Source organism: Protopterus annectens, chromosome 1.part2 (genome assembly GCF_019279795.1).
Source record: "Protopterus annectens isolate FY-2018-M chromosome 1.part2, PAN1.0, whole genome shotgun sequence".
In the NCBI taxonomy this organism is placed as follows: Eukaryota; Metazoa; Chordata; order Ceratodontiformes; family Protopteridae; genus Protopterus; species Protopterus annectens.
In genome coordinates this window covers 473,418,627-473,445,906 of record NC_056727.1, presented here as the reverse complement: position 1 = coordinate 473,445,906, position 27,280 = coordinate 473,418,627, and the positions used below count along the sequence as shown (strand labels likewise).

The 27,280-nt window shown below is 41.6% G+C and overlaps 1 protein-coding gene across 1 annotated transcript in view; it reads left to right on the top strand.

The window, feature by feature from the left end:
* The window catches only part of RALGAPA2 (Ral GTPase activating protein catalytic subunit alpha 2), a 4,189,194-nt gene that overhangs the window by 904,049 nt on the left and 3,257,865 nt on the right, over window positions 1-27,280 (top strand). Inside the window, exon 12 of the mRNA XM_044060158.1 lies at window positions 25,592-25,726. Coding sequence (XP_043916093.1) covers window positions 25,592-25,726 — 135 coding nt within the window. The remainder of the gene's footprint in view (window positions 1-25,591; window positions 25,727-27,280) is intronic.

Genomic DNA, 27,280 nt, shown 5'->3' with positions numbered 1-27,280 from the left:
ATCACCTTGATGGTTTTTTTTTTTCATTTTCATAATCACTCTGATGTTGTGGTACAGATCTTTTTGGCAATTCAGTGCTTTGTATTAACAACTGTATATTATTGTGGTTGTTTGTGTGAGTCCTTTTTGATAAGGAGAGCAGAGATTTCAAAAATTATAAATGTGGGCAAAAAATCCTCCCCCAAGACAGGCATAATTTGTATTTTTTGGGGAGAAGAATGGTTTATTTTTGACTGTGAAATTTACCATTGTTTACTATCAGCTCTTATGGATATGAAACAAGTTATTCATTTTAACAGATTTGCACCTTCTGTTTACGGCCTCATGCCTGCTGTCCTGGGAGTGTGGGATTCATTGTCTCATTCAAAAGCAGAGGTTTCGAAAGGCACACAGCACACAGCACCATAATCACAGTGCAGCTTGCTCTCAGCACTGAATTTACTGGGTCAGTGCTGTGATTAAGTATTTTAAATTAGAGAAAGGTATTTTAACTGAATAAGGTTAAAAGTTGCATTACTTGTTCAATTTATGTTTTTTTTTATATTTAAATTTTCTTTCAACTCTGATCTATGTAGAATTTTGCCCAGCATGCCAGCAGTCAGAAATGTGCCACCTCATTTACGGTTTGCAGTAGGTTTTAATGAATTAACAGATTCCTGTACATCCACCCCAGCAGAGATTAGGTCTAGAGTGATGCTTCGCATTCTACAGCTTTGACATTTCAAAGACTATTCATCCTTGTCTAAATGTAGAGATAAAAAGAGAAGAAAAAGGCTCACACAGCTGATAGAACCATCAGAGATAATAAACCTGATAAGGGGCTACTACAGTGATAAACATAGAATACAGTTACATAAAACAGCAGTGTCAGTGGTGTATCAGGTAGCACACCCTTATTTGGTGCAGAAGGTTGGAGGTTCTATTCCCATGCCAGATGAATGGATTGTTACCACTGTAGTGCAGCATGAAGGGTGGTGCTGCTGCACTCCTAAGTGTCGTCCATCAGATGAGATGTTAAACCGAGGTCCCATGTACTTGAGCAGGTGATAGCTTACATGGATGTAAAAGATCCAGTGGTACCTGTCGAAAAAAGCAAGGGGAAGTTCCTTGACACTCTGGCCAATTTTCCTGTTGTAGTATAAATACCACCTTGAGTCTCCCCTGAAAAGAGGCCACTAGCCTAGTAGGACTGACCCATTCACCAAAGATAAGTAAAATAAAACAATAAAAACAAATGTGTGTATTGTGTTTTGTACTTCAAGTCGTTAGTGTGTTTCAGAAAGTTGGATCATGCTAATGGAATACAGTTAGATTGCCTTTATTAGCTGCACATAGTGCACATGGTGCACTCTTAAGTACTGTGGGCACCACTCTTTGATATGGTACTGATATTATTTTAGAGTTGCAGGGTATTTTCAAATGGTACCAGTTCATGTCTGACTTCTGACATTCTTTCTCGCCTGTTATTGTGTACTGCTTTACAAAGTTAACTAGGAGTAAGAGAAAGAGAATGTACACATGTACAGTAAATACCAGTATTCAGAAGTGACATACTGTGCAACTGAATGGTAACATAGATGATTTTGATTTTCAGTAGTCATACCTGGACTGCATAGTGTATGGTACCTCTCTTGCCCATAATCAGCATTTTACCTCTTAAACTACCACAGTTCCATGCTGAATTTCTGCATCACTGGTTCCTGGTTTTCTGCTTGTTTAACACTTATCCATTCTCCTTACTTTTTGTTAGCTTTTGTGGAATTGTTACTGTTGTTGTTCTTCAGATAAAGTAGGTGCTGCAGTGATCAGGACACATTTGTGTGCCAGTTATCTGTTTGCATATTTGTCATCCAGCCGAAAGCCTCCATACCATAATTTATATCTTATGGGGGAATGTTCAAAATACAGCATAAAATGTGCAGAAATATAGCAATGTGAACAGCTCTTCACAAACCACAAGGCAGTATTCTATGCAATTTTCACAGTTGTGGGCAAGAACAGTTCATAAAACATTTTTTTCATGCCTTTGACTGCAGAAAACAGACCATTAGCATGTATGCTAGTGAGGTGATCTAGTTGATAGAATGCTCCTTTTGGCAGGAGCTTAGTACCATGAAAGTGTGGGAGAGGTAGGCAAGTGTGGTTGCAGCAGTGTTTTTGCATGCACATAGGTACATACCAGGATGTACCATTGCATCCCTTTTACCTAACATAATGTATGGTGTTAGAGCTAGTAATGGTGATGTTGTTTTGCAGGTATGTTGTATTGGACAACGTGTCACCATTACCTGATTACCAGCTGCTAAGTGTGCTGATGTACATTTGCAGCTGTACAGTCATAAATCTTTAACTTTATTTTGCAGTGCAGTCTGGGGTCAGTTTGTAGGATTGCAAGTGAATCTCGTTTGCATACCAGCTGCATACCTTGCCTACTTTCTATACACAGTTTTGTATTCCCTTGTGTTGAGCACAGTCTAGCTGTGAATTATGCATGACACTGGAATGTAGTGTGTACTGTGTACTAGCCCTTTTTGGATGCATTTTTCGCTCTCCCACAGCTGCCATCAGCTAATTCCAGTGATATCCTTGTACACTGGGCCTACAAAACCCAATGTTTCCACCCTTGGGCTAGCCCTGCCCATCTTGGGGGCTGTTGAGGAGGTCCAGGCATCTTGGGGCAGCATAATATTGTTGCCCAGGGAATGTTTTCCCTTTTTAAGGCCTAACCCCTTCTGCATGCACAAATACTTCAAAGGGGATGGTATGCCATTGGCTGGCAGTATATCATCCATACCTTTGTGTTTGAGTCCGCAATGTAGACCACACATTCCCATGTCACCAGCCTCCAACAGCAGGAACACCCAAAGAGGAATGCCCAGAATACATTCTCTTCTTATCTCTTTCTTCAGGATGTTTGAGCCAGCATAGGCTGCTCAACCAACACTTATCAAACTCTGGTTGTCTGTGTTGCATTCTGAGCTGTATCTACACTCTGGAGCCATATACCATGCCATAGCCTTGTCTGATTATACACCATTTCTATGAGTCACACTCTTAAGATTCTTTACAAAGTCTTACTGTTAATAATATAGGAGTAGAAAAATCTACTTACTCTCCTTGTAGTTTATCAAAAATTCCAGGTAGCTGTTGCTTGAGAAGTCACCCATCAAGTTTATAGAGACAGACATTGCCTTCCATTTCAGGTTCTAAATGTTGTTTAATTTTTGTGTCTTCTAGACTGTCTTCTGCAAGTTTTTTCAGAAGTCACTCAATTTCTGTTGTAGAATTTCACTATAAAAAGATGATTGAGACCTTCATTAGGGTCCTGGAGAAACATTCCTTTTTGCTTTTCTTCTCTGGTACCAGGTCAGACAGACTTTGCTGCATAGTTTTTGCAGTCAAGACATCCCAGTGCTCCTTAGTAACCCTAGTTAGGTACAAGTCCAAATAGGATTTGGTCTCAAACAAGCAATGATATCAGAAGATGTGTTTGTGCTGGCTGTAGTCATGGTGCCAGGACTGCATCCTTGGTACCAAGAAATTTTAGATTGTTTGCCATCTATCTCAATGGCTTAGACACTGTTACTGATTTTGGGAATTTCTTTAGGTCCAGGGCTTAGGTTTGGCTTGTCTTTGATGGTATTGGCACTTGTGCCACTGTTATCAGAGTTATTGCTAGTGATAGCTTTCTAGCCTGAAGGATTGGAACTCTGTGTCAGGTCTGGTGTTCATGTTTGCCTTGGTCCCATTGTTAGAGATAAGGTTAACAGTCCAGTTTTACACTGATAATCTCAATGTCAACATCTGCCTTGACTAATTTGTTATTGTATAGCAGGGCTAGCACTTTCAGACTAGAGTGTATCATCAGTTTTTGTGACACAGAAGATGCACACTGTTTTGTATTTGGCATACTGTACACTTATTTGGTTATAACCTCCTCAACAGTTTGATTGGCCTTTTAGCAGTCCACCACCTTTTCAGCAAGCAGGATAGAGGGGGCCACTAGGACTTTCCAGTATCAGTACCAGTTGTCAAATGCATTACAGGCTTTCTCGTTTTCCTCCAATGCATCTTCTCTGAGGCCTGGTTGGAAACGCAAGTGCAGGTGAAGACATTTGGACTAATTTCTGGAAACTCCTATCCCAGATGTCTTTTATGGTGAAAGTGTGGGTTACCACCATCTCAGAAAATTACCCAGGTTTGGAGAGATCATTAAGGTGATGAGGCAGAGAGGGGATGACTTTGGCTTTTAGACTGTGTAACATCTTCGCAAAGGATCCTGCAGGAGGCCTTATTTCTCATGCCAGCTTTCTTTCTTGGTGGTCCCTGATGCTGCTGTTACTTGTGGTTAAGTGCATGGGAAACCCTTATGTTATAGTGTGTGTTCTGAGAAGGCAAAATTTGATTCTCCAGCCATCCAAAGACTGGACTTTGTGGATACAGGCTCCAAAGCTCACTGCACACTGAGCAACAACTTAATTTCAACTCTCACAGTGTGAATACAGAAACTGAGAAAAAGAGAGTGCAATTGAAACTTTAATTCAGTCACTGGCTGTAATTACAGTGCCTGGATGATAGCAAAGAAGAAATTTAGAGAACCTGAATGAAAATCAGTCAGAAAAGGTGAAGAAAAATTGTACTGAGAAAACTCCTGCAGCTAATCAGCAAAAAAGCAGTTCAGGCGGTTTATTTCAGAATATGACTTACAGTAATTTAGAAGAAAACAGATAAAATGTTCTCAGAGGTGTGTCAGATAAATGCAACATTGAAGGAATATGTCAACTCAAAGAGCTGGAAAAATAGATTTAACCAGCTATTCAGATGTACCGATAAAACTGTAAAATTAGAAGTTGAAATGAAGATGAGGCTGGCTGAGCATGAGGCTTCTCAAGGAGAGCTGCTTCAGAAAAAGTGTAAGAAGTCAGTATGCACAGAGAAAATCTGAGAATTTCTGCACCAGGGGGAACTGGTAGGAGCAGACTGTATTACTTTTATTAAAGTGTAAATAAGCAACAAGACTGGTATTCCATAGTAGGATTTGGTAATTGAAAGGGCACATTGTGTGTATGCCCAAAACTTGTTTATGAAAAAGCAGCCAAAACCTTTATTAGTAAGAATGAAATCATACCAGCAGAAAGAGTTGAGCCTTACAAAGCTATGAAGGTGAAAAGGGTTAAAAATCAGCGACAGCAGTATGTGGAAAGTGATTATCCATTTTATGCCAGACTAAAGAGAAACCAGTTTATCCCAGCAATCAACCAGTGCCAAGAACCAGGTGTGAGATTCAAACTACTGTATTTCGCTGTCTTCAGAATATTTTTCCTGGAGAATCAAAGACCTTTTTGATGCAGAGCAGGCTAAAGAGGAAAAAAAATTTCCAACAAAAAGTGAGCCAGCAAGTACCATAGAGCTCATAGAGAACAGTGTTCCAAAGGAAAATGCTTGAGAGGGAGAATAAAACACAGGAATTGACTAAAAGAATTAGGAATACATTGAATTTGAACCAGAGTCTGGTGATGGGAAATGGGTGATGATTAGGAAGAAGACCAGAAATACTGAAATTAAGGAATAAAGTACTATAAAACATTAGTCACATTTGTGAAAAATAGCTTTGCAAGAAAAAGTGGTTGCGGAAGTCTGGCATTTTGTTGTTTGCTTTACAGTTCACTAGCAAGTTTAATATATGCCCTACTTTGTAATTAATGTTTAGAAGTACACTATGGGGAAAACTGCAAGTAAAACCATTCTTGTTTTATTAATATTTGTATAAAACAATGATGTAAATTGAATGTTGTATTGTAAAGCAGATGTGTATAGTATGCAGTCAAGGGTATTGTAAATGTGTGGGGTTCTTTTCTGCAATTGTTACATTAGAATAGTAAAGTAAACAACCACTTTTAGTTATAGGATACATAGGCAGTGCACTGTATCAAGATAAAGCTGGAAAAAAACAAGTGTAAGCTAATATAATATGGTCTTGGTGTGTGGGCTGGATGTAATAGTGTACTGATTTTATTACATGTAGAGTTAAGATAATTTTCCTTGTGTTTATCAGGGTGGATGTCTAGATTAATGTAATTGGCTTGAACTGTGGACAATTTGTAAACACATAGGCTTAAAAGACGAGATGAAAGGCATGGAAAATGCTGAGTTTCTTGTATATGTGGAGTTGTTAACTTATTTTTCCATTAGCAAATGCTCTTGGTGAGAGACATGATGTTTGCAGCTGAAAGCAAGTGACCAGGAGGACTCTCCACATTGTTAATGTACAAAGATTCATGCAAAGATGTTAGGTGTTTGTTTTTTTCCATTGCTGATAAAATGTCCGCAGGTGTAAGTATTCTTAACACACTCTGCTGTGAGAAATACAATATTTAAAGGTATAGTGGCAAAACAGTTCAGTAAAAATAGTCTGAAATTGGAGAAGTCAATCAGAAATACTAGCCTACCCAGCAGCCTTAATACTTACATGAGTTTAATAGAACAGTGCACAGTTTAGTTTATTTAAAGGTAGCCACTGCACTTTTTTTTCTTAGGGCTAAACATTAATGTTATCTGAAAGCATGCACGCTGTTTTTCACATCTTGGAGGGTACCCAAAACTGCACTTACGGATCTTAAAGTTTTGTGAAAAATAATCTGCTTTCAACCGGTAATATAATTTGTAGGTGGGGACTGGAACTTGATTTGTAGTAGGGTGGATGTATCTGAGGGACCTAGAAGAGAAAATGCAACAAAAAAGGGTAGATTTTTTATTAAGTTTATGAAAATATTTGGTGTGGAAGATGTGAATTCAGTAGTAGGAACTCAGAATTTGCATGTTATTCCCCAAGGAACTGTAACTAGATTAGACCAAAACTGTATTTCAGAGGAGCATGTACATTTAATTGAAAGTTTCGACACACATGCAGTAACCATTTCGTATCATTCTGTGATAAAAAGTGTGATAGAAGTACAGGGTGATGAAGTAAATATGAGAGAGGCATTTTCCTACATACCTATTAAAAAGAGAAGGATGTTAGAAATGTGTAGTAGAAATTGAGAGTTATTAGGGAAGATGTGAATATCTTCCGAAGGGATAGCTACTACGTGGGATACAATGAAAATGGTGTTTAAAACTAGGTTAGAAATAAAAGAAGCGATATGGTTAAGAGCTAATAGGAACTGTTTAGAATGGCTGACAAAGTTTAAAGTATTTCAGAAAAAGAGGAGTCTGACAAAACGAAGTGGCACAACTGCAGAGTGCTAAAGGGAAAATAAAGGAGTATTTGGATAATATGCATATATTTAGAAAGCTTGTTAAGCAGCTATTTTTGATGATTCCATGGCACAAAAAAAGTTTCACACAGTGACTTGGGCCACAGACAGTAGAAAGGGTTGTCACCAGATTTTATGGAGCCTATAACAAGACAAATTATCAGAGTTTCTATAGAAGTATTAGAGGTGTTTTGGGCATTTTATGAAAATTTGTATAAACTTAGAAACTGAGAAAAAGCACATTTGGAATTATTCATGGAAGATGTAATTATGCCAAAGTTAGAGGAAGATGAGGCTCAGGAACAAATTGTTAAGACGAGGAGAAGAGGTAAAATCTGTGATATATGGTCAGCCTACATTCCTGAAGAAGTTGAAGTTTTGAGGGAAGAAAGTGATAAAGGTCTACAAGGTTTTGTTTAGCAGTATTTTAAAAGGAGAGGAAACACCAGCATCTTGGAAGAAAGCTGTGATGGCTGTATTACTGGAAGAGGGTCAAGACCCATCAGAGCCAGCTTCACATACATCCTTTCAATTTCAAACCATGATTATAAAGTGTGTTGCCACAACTGAGTGATGTGGCTCGGTGTGATTTTCTGGAGAGGTGACAGACATTTGACAACACTAATGCAACAATGATGATCCAGAGGGAAGTAGAATGTAAGAAAATACCACTGTTGTTGTTGGGTGTTGATGTGCAGAAAACATTTGATAGGGTAAGCTGGGATTCTATGAATAAGGCATTGGACACATTTGCATTCCATTATACAGTAATAAGGTTAATTAGGGAGATGTATGTAGGATTGTAGGTAAGAATTAAGATGGGAGGATTCCTTTCTGATAAGCTGTATTTGAATAGAAAACCTTGGAAGCCAATTCTCACATTAATGTCCTAGAGATGAGAGCAGTGCTTTTAGCGTTGCAGGCCTTCCAGGATGCTGTCCCTTTGGGAGCAATTGCAATTCAGATGGACAACATGTCCGTAGCTTGGTACATCAACAAACAAGAAGGACCCAGATCCTACCCTTTGTTTCGAGAAGCTCTCAGAGTGTGGCAGTGGGCGATCTCATCCAACCGTTTTCTCATAGCAATGCACATTCTGGGAAGGTCCAGTGTGATAGCAGTCAAATTGAGCAGGTGCATACTTTTACCTCACTAGTTGTCCCTCAATCAGAAAGTGTAGGAAAGGATATCCTGAAAATGGGGTCAGCTATGCTGTGACCTGTTTGCCTGCCCCCTAAATAGCAAGTGCAGCAACTTTTTTGCTCTAATCTTCCCAGAGGGTGAGTTACTGAGACATGCACGTCTTCACAGTTGGCCCCCGTCCCCCTGCCTTTCCACCAATTCCATTAATTCCAAAGTTCCTACAGAAAGCAATCAGGTTGGAGAGCACAGTTATCCTCATTGCACCTTATTGACCTTGACATATTTGGTTCCCCTTCCTTTGGCCTCATGTAATCCGACAGCTTTGGTTTCTGGATACAACTCCAGATCTCTTGTCCTACTCTACAGGCATGGTTCATGCAGACATTTCAAATTTCAAGCTGACAGCCTGGTTTCTCCAATTCCATTAGTACCAGATAACTTGTGCTCTCTTCCCCTGTCTGACACATACTGTTATCTTCTCATGAACCTTCCACAGTAAAGCTTTAGCTTAGTAAATGGAATGGATTTGCACATTGGCCACTCCAGAATAGCAATGAACCTTTTTCGGCTCTGATTCATAATATTCTACAGTTTTTAGCCTTGCTTTTCCAGGTTAGGGGCTTCGGCTTCTATGACCAGGGTACAATTAGCAACTGTATGCAATTTTCCCATTGGCTTTCAAGGCTCCTTGGTTGTTTCTCACAAGCTTTGCAAAGCCTTTTGCCTTTTTGAGGGGTACTCTTCTTTTAAAGCTTCCTTACAAAGATCCTACTACTCATTGGGACCTGAATTTGGTGTTGCAAGCAATCACTCAATCTCCCTTTGAACCAGCTAATAATTGCGATATTAAGTTCCTGTCTTGGAAAACTCTTTTCTTGGTGGCAGTAACTTCTGTAACAAGAGATTCACGTTTTGTCTTCTAAACCACCTTACCTAATTTTTCACAAAGAGTCTCGCTCTGAACCAACCTGTCTTTTCTGCTTAAGGTGGTTTCAGAGATGAATATCGACCAATGTATTAACCTGCCAGTGTTCTTCCCCAGCTTCTCTAACAAAGGTGAATATTGCTTATATTTGCAATAATCTTCACAGACAGTTAAGATTCTGTCTTCACAGAACAAAAGATTTCAGGAAGTCAGACCAGTTATTTGTTTCCTTCTCATGTGCCAGACTAGGGAAACCTGTAAACAAAGTAACTTTAGCCAGATGGGTCACTAATTGCATCTCGTCTGTCTATACCAAGTCTGGTGTTTCCTTGTGGAAACCCTTGCGAGTCCATTCAAACAGGGCCGTAGCAACGTCAGCTGTATTCCATTCTAGAGATTCCATGGATGATATCTGTCAAGGTACAACTTGAGCTACTCCCCATACCTTTATTACTCATTACAAATTGGATCTGGTCTCCAGAGGTAGAGCATAATTCAGCTCAATGGTGCTTAGAAACATCCTTAAGTCCACTTGGGGACTGTGTCCCAGAAGTTGAGGATAGAATGAAAATTGACATCATTGGATAAAGAAGTTGTGTAAGCACCATAGCGTTCCATCTGTGTTGTCCATTTTCATTCTTCCTCAAACCCCCCCCGCCAACCCTCTATCCTTGACTTCTGGAAGAACGGGTGACAAATGCATTATTACCTTTTTTGGTATATTTTGCAGTTCTAGATATAGTCTACATGAAAGTCTTTGTCTTTTCTATTGGCAAACTCAATCTGAGGTAATTGGATAGGTGCATTGTGGGTAAGGGATGAGCTTGAGAGTTTTGGGTTCCCACGAGCTATTCTAGCGGCCAAGTCAGTTCCTAGGACTAGAACCGAACCCACACGTTGAGGAAGACTGAAAATGGACAACACAGATGTAACGTTATTTTTATTTATTTATTTATTTACATTTGTTGACCGGGAGTGTCTGAACGTAGGTCCATTTTCAGTGGACGCCCGGGGAGAAAAGCTCCACAGTTAAAATAGACAGTAGTTACATTGGATTACGTAGCGATTAACAGTTTGATTAACATAGCAATTAATTACAAACATATTTACAGATGACGAACATAGTACATCAGTAGACAACTAGAATCTTTATCTGCGAAGTACATAACGGACATTAACAAGTGTTACAATAAGAAGTTCCTGCTGTACAAGTACTAGGCTTATGAGCATCTGAGCTTGCTATAATCAAGGTAGTTAGTGGGGTGGAAAGAAAGATAGCGGTTAGATGGGGTGGGTGATATTAGAGTGGGAGTTGCAAGGGCATAGCCAGCATGATTTTAGGTGCGCTTTTAGTAAAGTTTTTTGAACTGGGTGCATGATGTTACGGAAGTAATTGTGGGTGGGAGGGAGTTCCATAATTTGGCTATGGCGCAAGAGAATAGTGCTTCACCCGCAGAGTTATTCGCTTTAGCAATCTGCAAGTGATTTTTGTTGCTGGATCTTAGTGGTCTGGTGGTACGATAGGGTTGGAGTAGATTCTGGAGGGATGGGACATTTAGTGGATGGTTTACTAGTTTGTGGACAAGTGAGAGTTGATACCATTGAAGGAGGTGAGGGAGTTCAAGCCATCCCAGTTCAGCAAGTGAGAGACATTGGTGACTATGGTAGGATGCCCCTGTGGCGAATTTGGCAATTTTCTTGTAGCAGGTCTATAGCTTGTTTAGATTGCATTGCCTTTGGTTGGTATATATTGGAGAGACATAAAGTAGGGTGGAGATAAGGTGGGAATTTGCTACTGAAATCTTTGCTGTTTTGGTGAGAAGTTGCTTATTTCTGTATAGCGCTCCTAGTTTTTTGTGGACTTTTTTTATGGTCATGGATATGTGAATGTCAAATTTTAGTTTATTGTCTATTTCCACTCCTAGCAATTTTGTGTGTTCAGTTGGGTATGTAGTGGTGTTGTCTTTTGCTGTGATGTTAAATTGAGTGTTGTTTTGAGTATGTTTGGTGGGTTGGAAGATGAGTAGTTTAGTTTTGTATGGGTTGAGTATTAATTGGGCATCGGATAACCAAGTTTCAACAGAGGAAAAGGCTTCCTGTGTGACTTTTTGCAGTTTGGGTAGGGACTGGGCTGAGCAGATGATGGTTGAGTCATCTGCGTATTGTATGAGTGTGCCATGTTTGGTGGCAGAGGCTAGATTATTGGTGAAAACAGAGAAGAGTAGGGATCCTAGGATGGAGACAGGTAGTTGGGGAGATGTGTCATTGGCGGTCAGACAGGTAACTCTGAAACCAGTTGGTGACTGATTGAGAGAAGGATAGGTTATTGAGGACAGAGATAAGTTGTTTGTGTGGGACCATGTCAAATGCTTTAGATAGGTCTAGGAAAGTAGCAGAGGAGAGATGGCCATTGTTTTTATGTTGAAGGATAGTGTTAGTAAAGGAGAGTAAGGCAGTGGTGGTGCTATCGGAAACCATGTTGAGTATCGGAAAGGAGGTTGTTAGTAAGGAGGTAGTCTGAGACCTGAGAGTGTATGCATCTCTCTAGTATTTTGGAGAGAGGAGAGAGAATACCTATGGGGCGGTAATTGGTTAGTTCTGTGGAGGGGCCGCCTTTGTGGAGGGGAATTATATGTGATACTTTCCACAGTGTGGGAACGTAACTTTCTGACAGGGATCGGTTAATCAAGATGGATACTGGGTAGGCCAGAGCATCAGCTGCGATTTGTAGGTATTCACTTGGGAGGTTGTCCGCTGCTAATTTGGTGGGCTTAAGTTTAGTTAAGAGTTTTTTTATGTTGGAGGTAGGTACAGGAGAAAAAGAGAAAGCAGTGGGGAGATTACTAGTTGAAGATGTGGGTTGGAGTGGAGGGGGGTTGTGTTGTTTAGCTAGTGATAGTATGGTTTGTGTGAAGTGTGTGTTGTGAGGTAGCAATATTTTCGGAGGAGTGAGGGATGTTAGGAAGAGGGGTACTGACTTTACCTGGGGTGGAGGATGGAGTTTATGGAGGACCAGAATTGTTTGGGGCTGTGTTGGCAGGAGTCTAGGGCTGACTGGTAGTATTGGAATTTGTCCTGTTTTATTAGCTTTTTGACTGCATAGTTCTAGGAATTTCTGTCTAGTTGAGGGGGTTTTGGTTTTGCGCCAGTGCTCCCAGGCTTTATCCCTGTTTTTCATTTGTGACTTAGTGGTTTTCTGTAGCCATGGGGAAGGTTGTGCTGTGGTTCTGGAACATTTTATGGGGGCATGGTAATTAAGGATGCTCAGGAAGGTAGTATTAAAAAATTCAACAGCGTCATCAAGACTGAGGTACTTTAGAGGATGTCAGTTACATTCTTTGAGTGATGAGATGAATGTGAGTGGGTTAAAGTTTAGTTTTGTATGTATTTTGATGGTAGATGACAGGTTTAGCTTGGTATAGGTATTTTTGAGTAGGAATGTTGGGGAGTGATCACTGAGGCTATCTGATAAGCAGCCTGTTATATATGACTGGGGGCTCTTACTGACTAGTATCCAGTCCAGGGTAGTGTGCTTGCTGGAGTTTTTATTTATCCTGGTTGGCGACTGGACTAGTTGGGTGAAGCCATGAAGGTTTACATGATGGGTTGGATGGTTGCCAGAACAGGATTGCCAGTCAATATTGAAATCACCTAAAATTATAGTTTCTTGGGGGAGATGGTGGGTAGACCAGCTGAAGAGTACATAAATAACTTCTTTTTCTTTGAATTTTGGACTAAACTGAAACAATGTTTAAAAGGAATGTCCTTCCACTATACCCTTCACAGCAGACCCTTTCTTTTTTCTAAACTCCAGTATTCTTTATCCCTCCTTATACATTAACCTACCCCTTTGTCTGCCAGTGCTATACCATGAGTTTAAATTGCATCTCATTTTTAATTTCTAGACTAGTATTCTAATATCTCACTATCCTTGACTCGTCAGCTAATCATTGCTTCTCTCCCTTTTCTGTCTACCTACCTATCGACTACTATTTCAAACTCCTTACCTCAGTTTTATTCACTCCTAACATCTAAAGTGTAACCCTCCTTACCTATAATCTCTTAGGTCCTATATAATATGCTGCACATAAACATTTGCATACCAAAGGATTTATACTTCAAATTTAATTTCATATATAATTTCACCACATGAGAAATACCTGTTTTAACTTTGTAAAATCACTACCAAAAAATTGCCTGTTTGCATCTAGATGACTTCATAACTCTCAATATATAATGTGTTGTAAAAAAATTGTTTTGTCATGAATATATCTGCTAGAGCTTTTTACCCCATGCCTCGGCTGAAAATGAGCCTTGCTCAGTTCAAAAAGACAAATAAATAATTATGTCATTAATGTATTTAAAAATTGGAATATAAGCCATCCTTTTAGAGATCCTATTTTTATAGTTTTATTTTACTACTTAATATTTTTTGATGTTATAGTCTCATGTTTATTACTTAATGTTATCTGATATATTCTTGTTAAAAATGTGTTTTGTTGATTTTTATCTGAAAGACCTGTTGACTTGTGGTTTATCTACTTTTTCCCACTGCATTGAGTAATTGGGATACTTTAGGACCTTTGGATCAATCCACAGTGCTGACTAGCAAGCAAACAGTAAAGTAGTAAATAAGCCCTTTTTATATGTCTGCCATTTGCAGGTTTAGCACATTTCTAGACAAGTCCAAACAAACCTTGACAGGTTTTTTTTTTTTTTTTGCCTCTTTCCCATACCTGCTGTCCTGCAGCTTTGTAGAATTATTTGTTTCATTCCCCATTGCTGTGTTTTTCCTGTAGGTGCAGAGACTGGCTAACTGAACACCAGTCTCTGACTCATTTCATGGTCATTTCTTATTGGTTAGTACTGTACCCGGTGGGGTTTTCCACATTTTTCTTCAAGACATTCATCAGATGAATGGAGAGAAAGATATGGTTGAATGTCAGTATTATTACATTTCTTAAAAGCTATCATTAATGGCTGTGAGTGATAGAGAGAGAGAGAAAAAAGCATAACCTTATGGTACTAGGCTATCGGCCCTAGGGCCTATACAAACCTAGCCATAACAATTCCCTGGCTATTATTTCCCACAATATTTACTTCCTGGACCCCTGTCTAGCAGGGTGACTGACGTGATCCCCGGGGAAATTTCCTATCTCCCATCCAATCGTCAAGGTTCCTTTTGAAGAGGGCCAAAGAGGCGCTCTGCTTGACATGTATGGACAGTTTGTTCCAGAGTCTGGGGAGTCTTTGGGTCAGGAACCTATCCCTCCAGCATGTTTTTTTTCATTGTGATGACAAGGTTTAGATCCCTGGAGCGTGTGGCTCTGAGGGATTGGTATTTCTTTGAGTGTAGCATGTCCAGCAGCTCTGGGTTTGACATGGCCTTGTATGTTAAGCAGAGATCGCCTCTGATTAGATGATATACGATAGAGTATAGCAGGAGTTTTTTTTAGATGGTCAGCATAGGGCATCTGCTTTAGGCCTGTGATTCTTTTAGTGAGGTATTTCTGTGGCCTTTCCAGTTGTTGCAGATGTCTTGAGAGGTACATACCAAATGGTGCATTGCATTCTATAATGGGTCTAATGAGGGTGAGTACAGTGGGACAATGACCTCCTTTTTTCTGGATGAAACGCCCTTAGTGATGAGGTGTGCCACATAGAAGGATTTCCTGACTGTTGTGGCGATGTGGTTATCGAAGGTGAGACCACTGTCCACCTGTGTCCGTAAGTCTCTTATCACACTTTAAGTGTTTAGTGTACTGCCACCTCTGTGGTAATTCACAGGTACATGTTTTTCCCAAAGGGGATAACTGTACATTTCTTAGCATTGAGCTTGAACCCATGGCTCTGGCACCAAACATCTGTTTCTGTAAGGGCCTTTTGTAGAATATCCACATCATTTGGGGATTCACTAATGGCTCCCAGTTTGCAGTCATCTGCGAACTTTGTTAGCCAGAGTCCCTTAGTGTTGGCCTGTACTTCAGAGAAGTAGATGCCAAACAAGAGCGGTCCCAGGACTGAACCCTGAAGTACTCCACTTGTCACTTGTCTTGAGCTGGATTTGGAGTCGGCTACTTTTACAGTGTGGGTTCTGTCAGTAAGCCAGTTGACAACCCATCGAGTGACGTAGGGATTAATGCCCAGCTTAGTAAGTTTATCTGTGATTCCAGAGTGCGGGATGGTGTCGAAGGCCTTGGCGAGGTCCAAATAGGCAGTGTGGACTGCCTTACCCTTGTCCACAGCTCTGGAGACTGATTTGAAGAAGTCAATCAAGTTCAGGAGACAAGATCAGCCCTTCACAAGCCCAAACTGGGTGGGGTCCAGTGTTTGAAGGTTGCTACTGTCTTTGTTTATAAGTTCCATGATAATACGTTCCATGGCCTTGCAGATAAGGATGGTCAGACTGATGGGGCGGTAGTTCCCAGAATCCAAGGTGGATCCCCCCTTGTGGAGTGGGATAACTATAGCTGTGCGCCACTCAGTGGGCACGAAGCCTGAGGTGAGGCTATGATTAAACATGACACTTAGGTGAGGTGCCAGCTCATTTTGTAGTTCATGTAGTACACAGCCCAGGATGTCGTCTGATCCTATGGATGCTTTATTCTTAGCTTTGGAGTGTGCGTTTTTTACCTGTGTGGCCGTTGAATTTGGCAATTGTTTGGTATTGAGATGGGCCCTTTAGGGGGTGAGAGGGGGCTGAAGTTGGCACTGAATCAGTCTGCCAGGATATTGGCAATATCCTTGGGATAAGTATGTTTAATGCCATTCTGTTGTAGCTCAGAGCAGATCTGAGCATTGCCATTTAGATTCTTGCCATAGCTATAGAATGCCTTGTGGTTGTCTTAGGAATCTTTGGCAATTTTATTTTCGTAACTAGCTTAGGAGGATTTTATGAGGGATCTCAGCTTCTTACTGAGGCTGGTAAGGGAGTTTTTTGCATCCTGGGATTTTCCTCTTTTCTGCAACAGTTTCCTCCTTTTGTTGTAACGTTTGTTTATGACAGGGGGCCACCAGATTGACTTCCATTTTTTTGGAGGAGAGTGTCTTGGTTCTATTTGGGATGGCATGAGTCATGCACTAGTGGATGTGCTTGTACAGTGTCTTAGTGTAGGATTCAGCAGTCGAACTTTCATTTCTCGTCTGCATGGATGTCATGAAGTTTGTTACTTCTGACTTGAGTAGCATGAATTGGCTTTGGAGAAGTTTTTTTATGGAAGTTTCCTTACTTGGGGGGGTGGAGGAGGGATGTGGATGTCAAGGGTGATTAGCTTATGGTCAGACCTGACCAACGAGGGGATGACCATAGGTGTGGAGCATTGATTTCCCATGTTGGCAGTGACCAGGTATAGGATATTGGAGCCCCTGGTGGGACTATGATTAGTTGATTTATGAATTCCAAGAACCGTTGGGCAAAGGTTGTTGGTACACGAGTAGTTTTCCCAGTTAATGGCAAAGTAGTTGAAATCACCCAGTATTAGGGTGTTTGGTTGTATCTTAATATTTTCCAGTATGTTTAGAAAGGTGTAATGAGAATCTTGGGGCATGGTGGGGGCTCTGTAGCAAGCTACAAGTTGGATTGCAGTCTTACCTAGTGTTATTTGCACCTGGAGATTTTCAGATGCATTGTGTTGAGCAAGTAGCCTGCTGGTGTGAATATCCTTGGTGAGTATGGTCACTCCACAAACTTTAGTGTTTTGGTCCTGGTTTGGTGGCTGAAAAGTGTGGCAAGAGTTGTAGCCTGGTATTGCAGGGGTGCTCTGTGGAGCCTTGAACCAGGTCTCAGTTACTGCACAGATATCAATGTTCTCCATTTTTAGGAGTGCCTTGCGAGAGTGCATTTTGAGGTTTAGACTTCTAGTATTGAGTAGCATTACCTTTAGATTTTGCATGCTTGTACCTGTTATGGTGGTGGTTTTGTTGTTTGAACTTTACCTAAAAAAGGCACTATGGGGTGGCAAGAGCCTTGACCAGTAACCTGAATCCCAGGGGCGACAGGTGCAGGCCATCTCTGACAAAGCATCGTGGTCTGTCGATCATGTCGTCCCAGGCAGGCAGATACTGGATCCCCTTTGAATGACACCAGAAACTTAGCCAATTGTTGATGTCAGTCATTTTGTCCTAATACTGTGGTATCATTCTGGGTGAAGGCAGGATGCTACTCAGGGCTAGGGTCATACCTGTCTGGGCCACATGATCTGAGAGCTCTTCATGTCTCTTTTCATGTAGCCTAGGGAGGTACGTCTGAAGTCATTCACTCCAACATGGATAATGACAGAGTCATATTTGTACTTGTTCTGGAGTGACTTGAGTGCATGTGTTATGTGGCGGATCCTAGCACCCGACAGGCAGCTGACTGTAATTTTCTCTTTGTTCATCCTGGTGAGTGGGACGTCAGTGTGCCTGACTATAGAGTCAGCTATAACTAAAGTGTTGGGTACATTGCCTTGCCTTGGGGGCTGTTGTTGAATGGCACACTGATGGTGTGAGCTATGTGACACTTTGGTTGTGATTGGTGTTTGTTTGCGTTTCAGCTTCGGAGGTCCTTGTTAATAGGGCAGGTTACTGTTAAGGGCCTCTGCATATGAGGGTTTAGTGTTGCTATGTGAGGGTGTTGGTGGTTTGGGTTTAGAAGGGCAATGTAGTGTGGGTGTGAACCTTCTTCTCTTGACTGTCTAGCACAATCTTGGGTGGTGAGAGCTTTGCTTCCAGTTTGGCTATGTAAGTGCATCTCTCGCAGGTTGTAGTGTTGGGTGGTAGGAGGAGAGGGTTGTCTGTGTACATGAGGCAATTGCTGCATTGCCCTAGTATGCCCAGATTCACCAGGTGGGCAGGAGAAATCACTGGCAGCTGACCCTTGGACATGCCTGGTTTGGTGCTCTTTTTTGTGAAGTACAAGAGCTGTTTTCCCTTACCTTAGCAAGGTACTTTGCAATTATAGGCTGTTTAGTGCCTACAATACATTTCTCCTTATTAACAAGAAGAGTTGAGTGCTTGTATCAGTTTAAGGCTTCCTAGGGCTTTCCAGCATGTTTTAGAGCAAGTGATAGTCACAGGGATGCTTAAAGGCAAGATGAAAAAAATAGTTTACCCTAAACACTGCAGTGTGCACTAGAGGAGTTAGATGTGAAAGTAAGTAACGTAAGTTTTACCTGTCTAAAAGGTTAAGTTTTAGTGGAGAGTCACTATTTTTAAAACAGCAAGATAGATTGAAGGGGGTGGTCACTTTTGTATTCTGGTACTGTAGAATACAGTGGGATGGCCAATAAATTTAAATAGTTGAAGGGGAGTGATTTCACAAAATCCAGTACCATCTTCTTTTTTTTGTACTGTGTAGATGCTCTTCGTGTTTCACTGTTGCAGTCATCACACTTGGGTTATCCTGCCAGGGGTAGCCCTCAGTCGGCCCGAATACCAGAGGCTTTATATTTCTGCGTTGGTTGCTGTCACTCCCGGACTGACATAAGGTTGTCAGTGGTATAAAATTAGGCAGCTGACGCCATTACATCAGTCTTTCTTGCCAAGTAGCCCGAACCAGAAGCAGTTCACATGAGTGCCGGTTGGCCGCTACCTGAGTTTCATTTCAGAATTGAAGTTGAAGTCTTCTAAAGCTAAGTACCCCATTGGGGATCTTTTTTTCTTGCTCTAACCGATGTCAGAAAAAGTTAACAATTGTCTCGCCTGTGGAAAGCAAATACCACACCGAGACTTCCATTCTTACTGCATCACCTGTTTAGGCCCACACCACGACGTACCTCACTGTCGCATTTGTGCTTTGTTCAACACCAGAACTACACGTTGTTGGGCCCTTATCGTAGCTAAATATTTTCGCTCCCTTTCCCCATATTCCGATATGGCTTTGGTAAGCCATCGGACTACTGATCTTCCGAAAAAACGTAAGGATAAAGACCAAGACAGAACGCACAAGTCCAAAACTGCAGACGACACTTCCGTTAAGCTAGTCGTCAGTTCTCCGGTCCTCAGTGAGGTGCTTTAGCAGCCCCTGATGCCTGCTTCTGTGGATTCATAGGCCGCTACCGAGACCCATTTGGAGTCCAGTATGCTGCGAGACTACTCTTTGACTAAAGATCCTGCGGATGTCTTTACCTTGTATGGGTCCGGCGCTGCTGAGCAGGCACTGGCTTCCAAGGAAGTTCTTCACACTACCGATACTCTACACCAACCGACAACTTCTTTCGCATCTTCAGTTCTTTCTAAAACTACCGACTTTCTAAGGCACAGGGTACGAACTACGCCTAAAAAAATGACCCAAGCGCATGCACCTGCTTCCATGCCTCAATCTCAAATGCTTAAAATGACGGAAGACCTTATCATGCGTATTAGGGGAAGCCAGCCTTACCCCTTCCAAAAGAAAAAGAGACTTGCCCCCAGGAGTTTTATCTGACCAGGAGTCCGATGACTCGGGTTTCTGAATATGAAGACATGCAGCCCCTATCTGCTTATGAGGATTCAGATGCAGAGGAATCCATTCCTTCTGCCTGTCTTCCAGAGGATTTTTCATTTGGTGAAACTCTACATACTTTAAGGGCGCATTTCCAGTGGGAATGTCAGGACAATCCTCAGTCCAAAAAAAAAGACTCTGGGAATTCTTAGATTTACCACAGCACAGACCTTTAGCCATTCCTCCTGCCTTGGATGTTGCAGATGATGTCTTTATGGAATCCAGTTTGACTCCTGACACCCTTCCTCCTGCTCCCAGGAAATCTGACTGGTATTACAGAGTCCCTGACTCTCTCAAATTCCTTTTCAAAAATCCTTCTGCTGACCCAGAGGTCATCTTCTAAGGACCTAAAGGAATTAAAGCAACCACAGCTAAGAATCCCACCCACTCAGACAGGGATTCCCGAGCTTTAGACAGATGGGGTAAAAAAGTATACACCTCTGCAACTCTTGTCATTAGAGCACTAAATTGTCAGTTCTACATGCTGAAATACCAGCAACATACCATGGAACTCCTTAAATAAAAAAATATCTACCTTTCCTGCTTGTGCAGAAAATAAAGAATTACAAGAGCTTATGCGTTCTGTAAGCCAAGTTACTAAACACACCTTGCAGTGTGGCTTTGATGCCCTAGAAGCATCTTGCAGGGCAGCAGTCACTGGTTCTGTACTTAGAAGGCATGCTTGGCTAAAGGAGCAGACCTTGCCAGACCATGTCAAATCACAACTATTTGATGCACCATTGAACAAAGACAATTTGTTTGGCAACAAGGCAGAAGAGGTCTTAAAAAAAGATGGAAGAAAAAGCAAAATCTATGCAGACAGTTAAAGACTTCTTACAGGTCCAGCCTCTGAGGTTCAGTAGGCTTTGCCCCTCCAAGCACTGGTCCTTTCCAGCCCCCTCCAGGCCAGCTCAGCCAAAACCTAGGGCAAGCAGACCCCCCAGACAGCAGGCCCAGGGAATGCAGAGATCTAAGCAATGGAGTTCCTCCATTTCAAAAACAGTGAGTGCTAAGCCACCCCCATATAGAAAGAACTCACAATGACTTTACACCTCCACCCCTTACCTTTGCCCACCTACTTGTGCCCCTAGGAGGAAAATTCCCATCCCATGCACACAACTGGGCCTCTACTACCAACGACCGATGGGTCCTCAACATAGTGTCCCAGGGATACAAATTTTATTTCCACACTCTGCCTACCTCAAAAGGGTTCCCAGATCTTCCTCCAAACCATTGGGCAGAGGCCAAAAAACAAGTCCATTCCCTGCTCTCCATGAGGGCAATACAGCCTGTTCCTCCAGATCAGATAGGCCAAGGTTTCTTTTCCAGGCTTTTCCTGGTACACAGAAAAGGGGGCACCTGGCGCCCAATCCTTGATCTATGAATTCTAAGCACCTTCCTGGTGATAAAATTCAAAATGCTCACCCTCCAGCAGCTTCTTCCTATGCTTTCCAAGGATGCTTGGTTAGCCACCCTAGACTTACCTACACATCCCAATCAGGGAATCTTGCAGGAAATATCTATGTTTCAGGGCAGGATCTATGCGCTTTCAGTTCTCTGTGCTTCTCTTTGGCTTATCCACTGCTCCCAGAGTTTTCACAAAATGCCTGGCTCCAGCCATTGCTTTTTGCAGGCAAAGAAAAATTCAAATTTACCCCTACTTAGACGACTGCCTGATTCAGGCAGATGGTCAGGAAAAACTATTACAGCACCTGACCTTTGTAAAGGACCTGCTGACCACCCTGGGGTATACTATAAACGAAAAGAAATCAAAACTAGTCCCCACTCAAAAAATTGTATTCCTGGGAGCAAGCCTGGACACAAAATCTAAGAAGGCATTCCTTACTCCAGAAAAACAAGCCTACCTGACAGTCTACTTTTCTCAACTAGCCACCAGAACCCAGTTATCCACAAGGAAAATCCTGCAAGCTGTAGGGTTCATGACCTCCTGCATTCTACTCATTCCATATGCCAGACCGCATATGAGGAAACTACAATGGTTCCTAAAAAGCCTTTGGTATCAGCACTCACAAGACCTGGAAACTATCATAGCTATGATAACATCTCTAAGGAAAGATTTTCTTTGGTGGGCAGCGGCCTGAAACCACAACAAGGGTCTTCCCTTCTCACAACCCCACATCGCCCAGACCCTCACCACAGATGCATCCGATTATGCCTGGGGTGCATACCTGGGCGGCAGGTGCATTCAGGGCCATTGGAGCCCAAATCAAATACATCTGCACATCAACCAAAAAGAGATGCTAGCTGTTCAGCACGCTCTGACAGCTTTCAGACCCCTACTCTCCCCGGGGTCTGTAGTGATCAAAACAGACACCACCGCAGTGATGTGGTATATCAACAAGCAGAGATGAACTCACTCTTATCCTCTCTGCAGGTTTGCCATGACCCTTTGGCACACTGCTTCAGCCATGCAAATTCACCTGCTTTCAGAATTCCTTCCAGGCTCCCTAAACTCTCTGGCAGACAACTTAAGCAGAAACCTGCTAGACCCACACGAGTGGCAGCTAGACCACAGAACCTTCAACCTTGTAACTCAGAAATGGGGCACCCCGAAGGTGGACCTCTTTGCCTCCACAGCAATCACCAGCTCAGCAAATTCTGCACTAGAGGACCTCACAGCAAGGCCTGGAAAGTGGATGCTCTATCCTTCCAATGGGTAAACCTCTCGATCTATGCATTTCCCCCTCTTCCACTAATTTCAAGGGTACTGCTCAAAATAATGGAAGAAAAACCAAGAGCAATCTTGATTGCCCCAGACTGGCCACGCCAGCACTGGTACCCACTGCTGTGCAGCCTGCCACCATGGCACCTGCCTCAGATCCCAACACTCCTGACCCAGAAGAATGGAGAATTCATGCATCCACAATTGCAGACCCTGAACCTGGCAGCCTGGCTTATTCCCTGACTTCTCCTCCATCTGCCAGCCTAAGCAAACAAGTTCTGGATGTTATGCGTGAGGCCAGACTCCCCCAGCACTAGAAAATCCTATGCTGACAAGTGGAAAAGGTTTTGCACCTGGATCCAGGCTAAAGGAGCTGAAACAGCACAGCCCTCCCTACCTGCCATCCTGGATTACTTAGTAGACCTACTACACAGGGGCCTATCCTTCTCTTCTATTGAAATTCATGCCTCTGCCATCTCTTCTCATTACAGCACAGAGCCACCTCTCTTCTCACACCCTTTCATCAAACAGTTCCTAAGAGGGGCTAACAATTTAAGGCAACCCATGATGGCTCCTACCCCAGCCTGGGACCTTAGCTTTGTGTTGGAAAAACTTACCCTACCCCACTTTGAGGCTGCAGCTTCAGCAGAGTTAAAATTCCTTTCTTGGAAAACATCCTTGCTTCTGGCCATCACTTCAGCTAGAAGAGTTTCAGAGCTACAAGCACTCATGGCTGTAGAGCCCTTCATTTTCCATGCTGACAGGGTCTCCCTCAGGACTAACCTAACTTTCATGCCTAAAGTGGTGTCCAGTGTGGCTCTCAACCAGTCACTTCATTTGCCCACCTTTTTCCCTAACCCACAAAACAAGGGAGAAAGAATTCTGCATTCTCTAGATATGCACAGACCACTCAGATTCTACCTGGATAGGACTAAATCTTTTAGGAAAACTGACCAATTGCTAGTCGGCTTTTTAGCAGGGGCAGAGTGCAAGGCCATATCCAAACAAACCATCTCCAAATGGATAGCACACTGCATCCATTTCTGCTACAAACACCACAGGAAACCACCCCTAAGGGGGTCAGGATGCATTCCACCAGGGCAACCACCACCTCTGCAGCTTTTCTCAGAGGGATCCCCACCAGGGATATCCTGGATTTTGCAACTTGGACTTCTGTTCATACCTTCACCAAGAATTACCACCTGCCCATCTTCTCCAAATGCAGGGCAGGCTTTGCAACCGCAGTCTTGCAGGGCATCCTAGCCAGCCCCTAATCTTCTTGACTGACTCCACCCTTTTCTTCAGCTTTAGGAATCAACCCAAGTGTGATGACTGCAACAGTGAAACACAAAGAACATAGTAAAGTTGTGTACACTTAACATAAATGTAGATGTCCGCGTGAGTTAGCCACTTGGCTTCAATATTCAGCCGTTTACGTATGATATAAAGGGATGCTTGCTCAGTGATCCTTTGAAACAAATCTAACATCTGTGATGCAGTGTCATAGGAAATCTTTAAGAAGCCTCTGTAATAGGGCAAGTGTGTGCACTCTGTTAAGCAGCTGTTTCATCTTTCTTACCCCAGATATTTAAGAAATTACCACATATTCTTGTCCCTTTTTATGTAAAGCAGATGGAACATGCAGGAGTGGTATGTCCTGTGCAGGCAATATAAGAGGGAAAAAAAAGGCAGTCCTGAAAAGAGAGGTACCAGTTTCATAAAGTTCAGCTTCAGTGGTTTAGGGATAGATCCACCAGATTGAGCACTGATGTGTTAATGTCATCAGCTGAGTAACAGGCTGTGTTTCTCCCCCTTGTCCAATATCCTTGGAGGGGGATTTTCTGCCTTCAGAGAGTCGTACTTCTAACCTTGGACATGTGGTTAGTAGAGTTGATGTCTACAGCTTATACAAGAGAATTTGCTAAACTTCCTTTTGAAGGCATCATCTCTTTAACACGTTGATCAAATATAGTATGCCCTGCCAGACTTAAAATAATTGCTGGACAATAAGGCGGTGCAGAAAGTTCCCTTAGCAGATGATGCACAGTATTCTCAAAGGGTATTCTTGCTACCATACGTGAAAGATTACCGAATACCCATTTTGGATCTTTCATCTGTAAACAAATTGTGACAGTGCAGAAGTTACATTTGCTGATGATTTGAGCCTTGTTCCCCCTTTTGTTAAAGGGTGCCTTCCTTATCATCTTGAACATGAAGGATGTCTATTCTGTGCATCTCCATTCACAAGACACGCAGTTAGTAATTCTGGGATGGGGATTTCCACTACCATTTTGTCTCCTGGTTTGTCCTTTCATTTGAATATGTAGTATTCATCAAGTGCTTGATTCTAGTATTCACAAACCTAAAGCATAGAGGGGTGCACAGTTACTGTTAGCTGGATGACTGTTTGATCCAAACCATCTTAGTTTCAGAGCTTCAGCAGGTCCTGCAGCTCCATGTAGAAAATAGTGTAATTCTGCAAGATCCAATGGCTGTCTCGGAATGCCTAGAAATCCATTCTACTTTACAAAAAAAAAAGATTCTTGGATGTCACCGTGTAATATGAAAACTACAGTACATCCTTTTTCCAAACATGGGGTGCAAATGATGAAGAATTTCTTTACTCCTGTCTCAAGGTGATGCTAACTCAAAGCAGGAATATTTTTGGAAACCTTTTGCTGTATGTCATTTTCTTGTCTGATGATGGCACATGAGGAAGATGTAATGGCACCTAAAGATCCTTTGGAGTCAGAGCACTCAGCCCATTGAGCATACCCATCCTTTGATTCCTGCAGTTATTGGGAAATAGTATTAACATCCAGCCAGGTACCTTTCTTCATTCTTTATTCTGTGCTGTAAGGCCAACACTTATAAATCATGCTGTCATAATTACAATAAATATATGTAAAGTCATGTTTCTATGTCATAGGCCTTGGTAGGAATGTATGGCTTATCTTTGGAGAGCTGTCTTGCCTATAGTTATCAAATTTGTTAAGAGTTTAAGAATCCCAACCAAATGTGGTAGTTTTCTTCACCATCTTACATAACGTTGTTAAACAGTTGTCTATACTTCAGGTCTAGAGAGAAAAAGTAAATATGATATTCTTTTGTTGTTTGAACAGGGCTCTGAAAATTCTCGACACAAGCGCTCTTCCAGCTGGGGGAGATCCTATTCCTTCACAAAAGCTGTCAATAAAGGTTCTGTGTTTGATGCTGAAAACAGGGACATTAAAGCTGGTGTTCAGGCCACATTACAGGTTTGTTCTTCAAAAGATTATGGGTTTAAAATGCATTTATATTAGTTTGAGAAAAGCATTTAAACTAAATTATCCCAGATAGTTTATCTTAATATAATATCCCGTTTATACTTGGGAGTATTTTATCTGAATAATTAAAAAATAATTTGTTGTGATCCACCACAAGTCCCACAGGTAAGTGTGACAAAATGCTAAGCCTTGTTTGAGGCCTTTTTCCCTTGCTAGAATATGGTCTGGCTGTAAGACAAAAATGAACTGTATTCATCGGGTAACTAGAGTGATGAATGAAATATTTATAAAATGCTGCTTCTTGTAACATCCACATCCTTACTCTTATAGTATAAACTGTTTTATCTTTATAAAATATATTTACACACAGATGTAAAAGGTATATATTCTTTATGAAGCTGACAAGAAAGAGCAGAAGGGGTTGGGATGAGTCAGGTTATGTTTATCTTTTGCATACTAACTTAAGTTTAAGGATGAAACTGCATGGAATGTGCAAAGGTATCCCATAAAGAATATTCTAGTACCTTTATTTGGGCTCAGACCCCATCAGTATAATTTTCTTCTGAGAATATTGGAGATTTTTTTGGAGATTTTGTCATTTCCTTTACATTTTTAATGTACACAGGCTGTTGGCTGAACATGACTACTAACTTGGAAAATCACCCATTCAGTAGGTGATAGCCTTTCCTTCTCAGGTAGTATCCCCCTCACCTATATAACTGACAAATTACTTGTCTTTTTTTCATTAGTTATTTTACCCAGTGATTTGAGTAGTCTTATACCTTCGGCCTTAGAACAGCTCCATTACAGGTACATTTCATCAACTGAAAGTGTACCACTTATTCCAAAACGAGTCCTTTGCCAGAAGTTCACATTTTTAAACCTTATTAGAGGTGTGTGCCAGAATGATCTGATGCTGAACCGTATAAATCATGCTATGGAAATCTCAGAGTTTTGACATTTTTGTGATTACTTGTGCATGCATGGCTTTACCATCAGTTGACTCTCCTCACCGTATAGTCTTCATAAGCAAGGTCATCTTTAATTGCTTCTTATTGATGTGCGACATGACTGCTAGCTATCATTTTATCTTAAATTATTAACCAACTTTAACCTTCATTCTTATAGCTTGGCTGCTTCCAGGCAAGTTGTCACTTATTACTAGGAAGTCATTTCAGTAGACAGTTTGCAGAAAGTGTAAATAAAGCAGCAGAGTACTCTAGATATACTGCTGCTGCCAGCAGCTGCAGCACTAAGCCTGACTCTGCCCTACAAGGTGTAAAGGAAAAGTCATAAACATACCTTCCTAAAATAAACCATACAAGGAGAATCTTTTGTCAGACTGAATATAGTTTCTTTATTTTGACACAGCACATATGCAGAGAGGTAGAAAATTGAATCTCCATTCACTGAAATACTTTTAACTCATCTTTAAGGTTTGCAGTTGAGAGATAATTGTGAGCAAAACCCTATTTTGTGCACATTGCAAGCTGCCCAGTTGTATTCAAACATACGTACTCAAACTTTCCATGCTGCTCCCCCCAC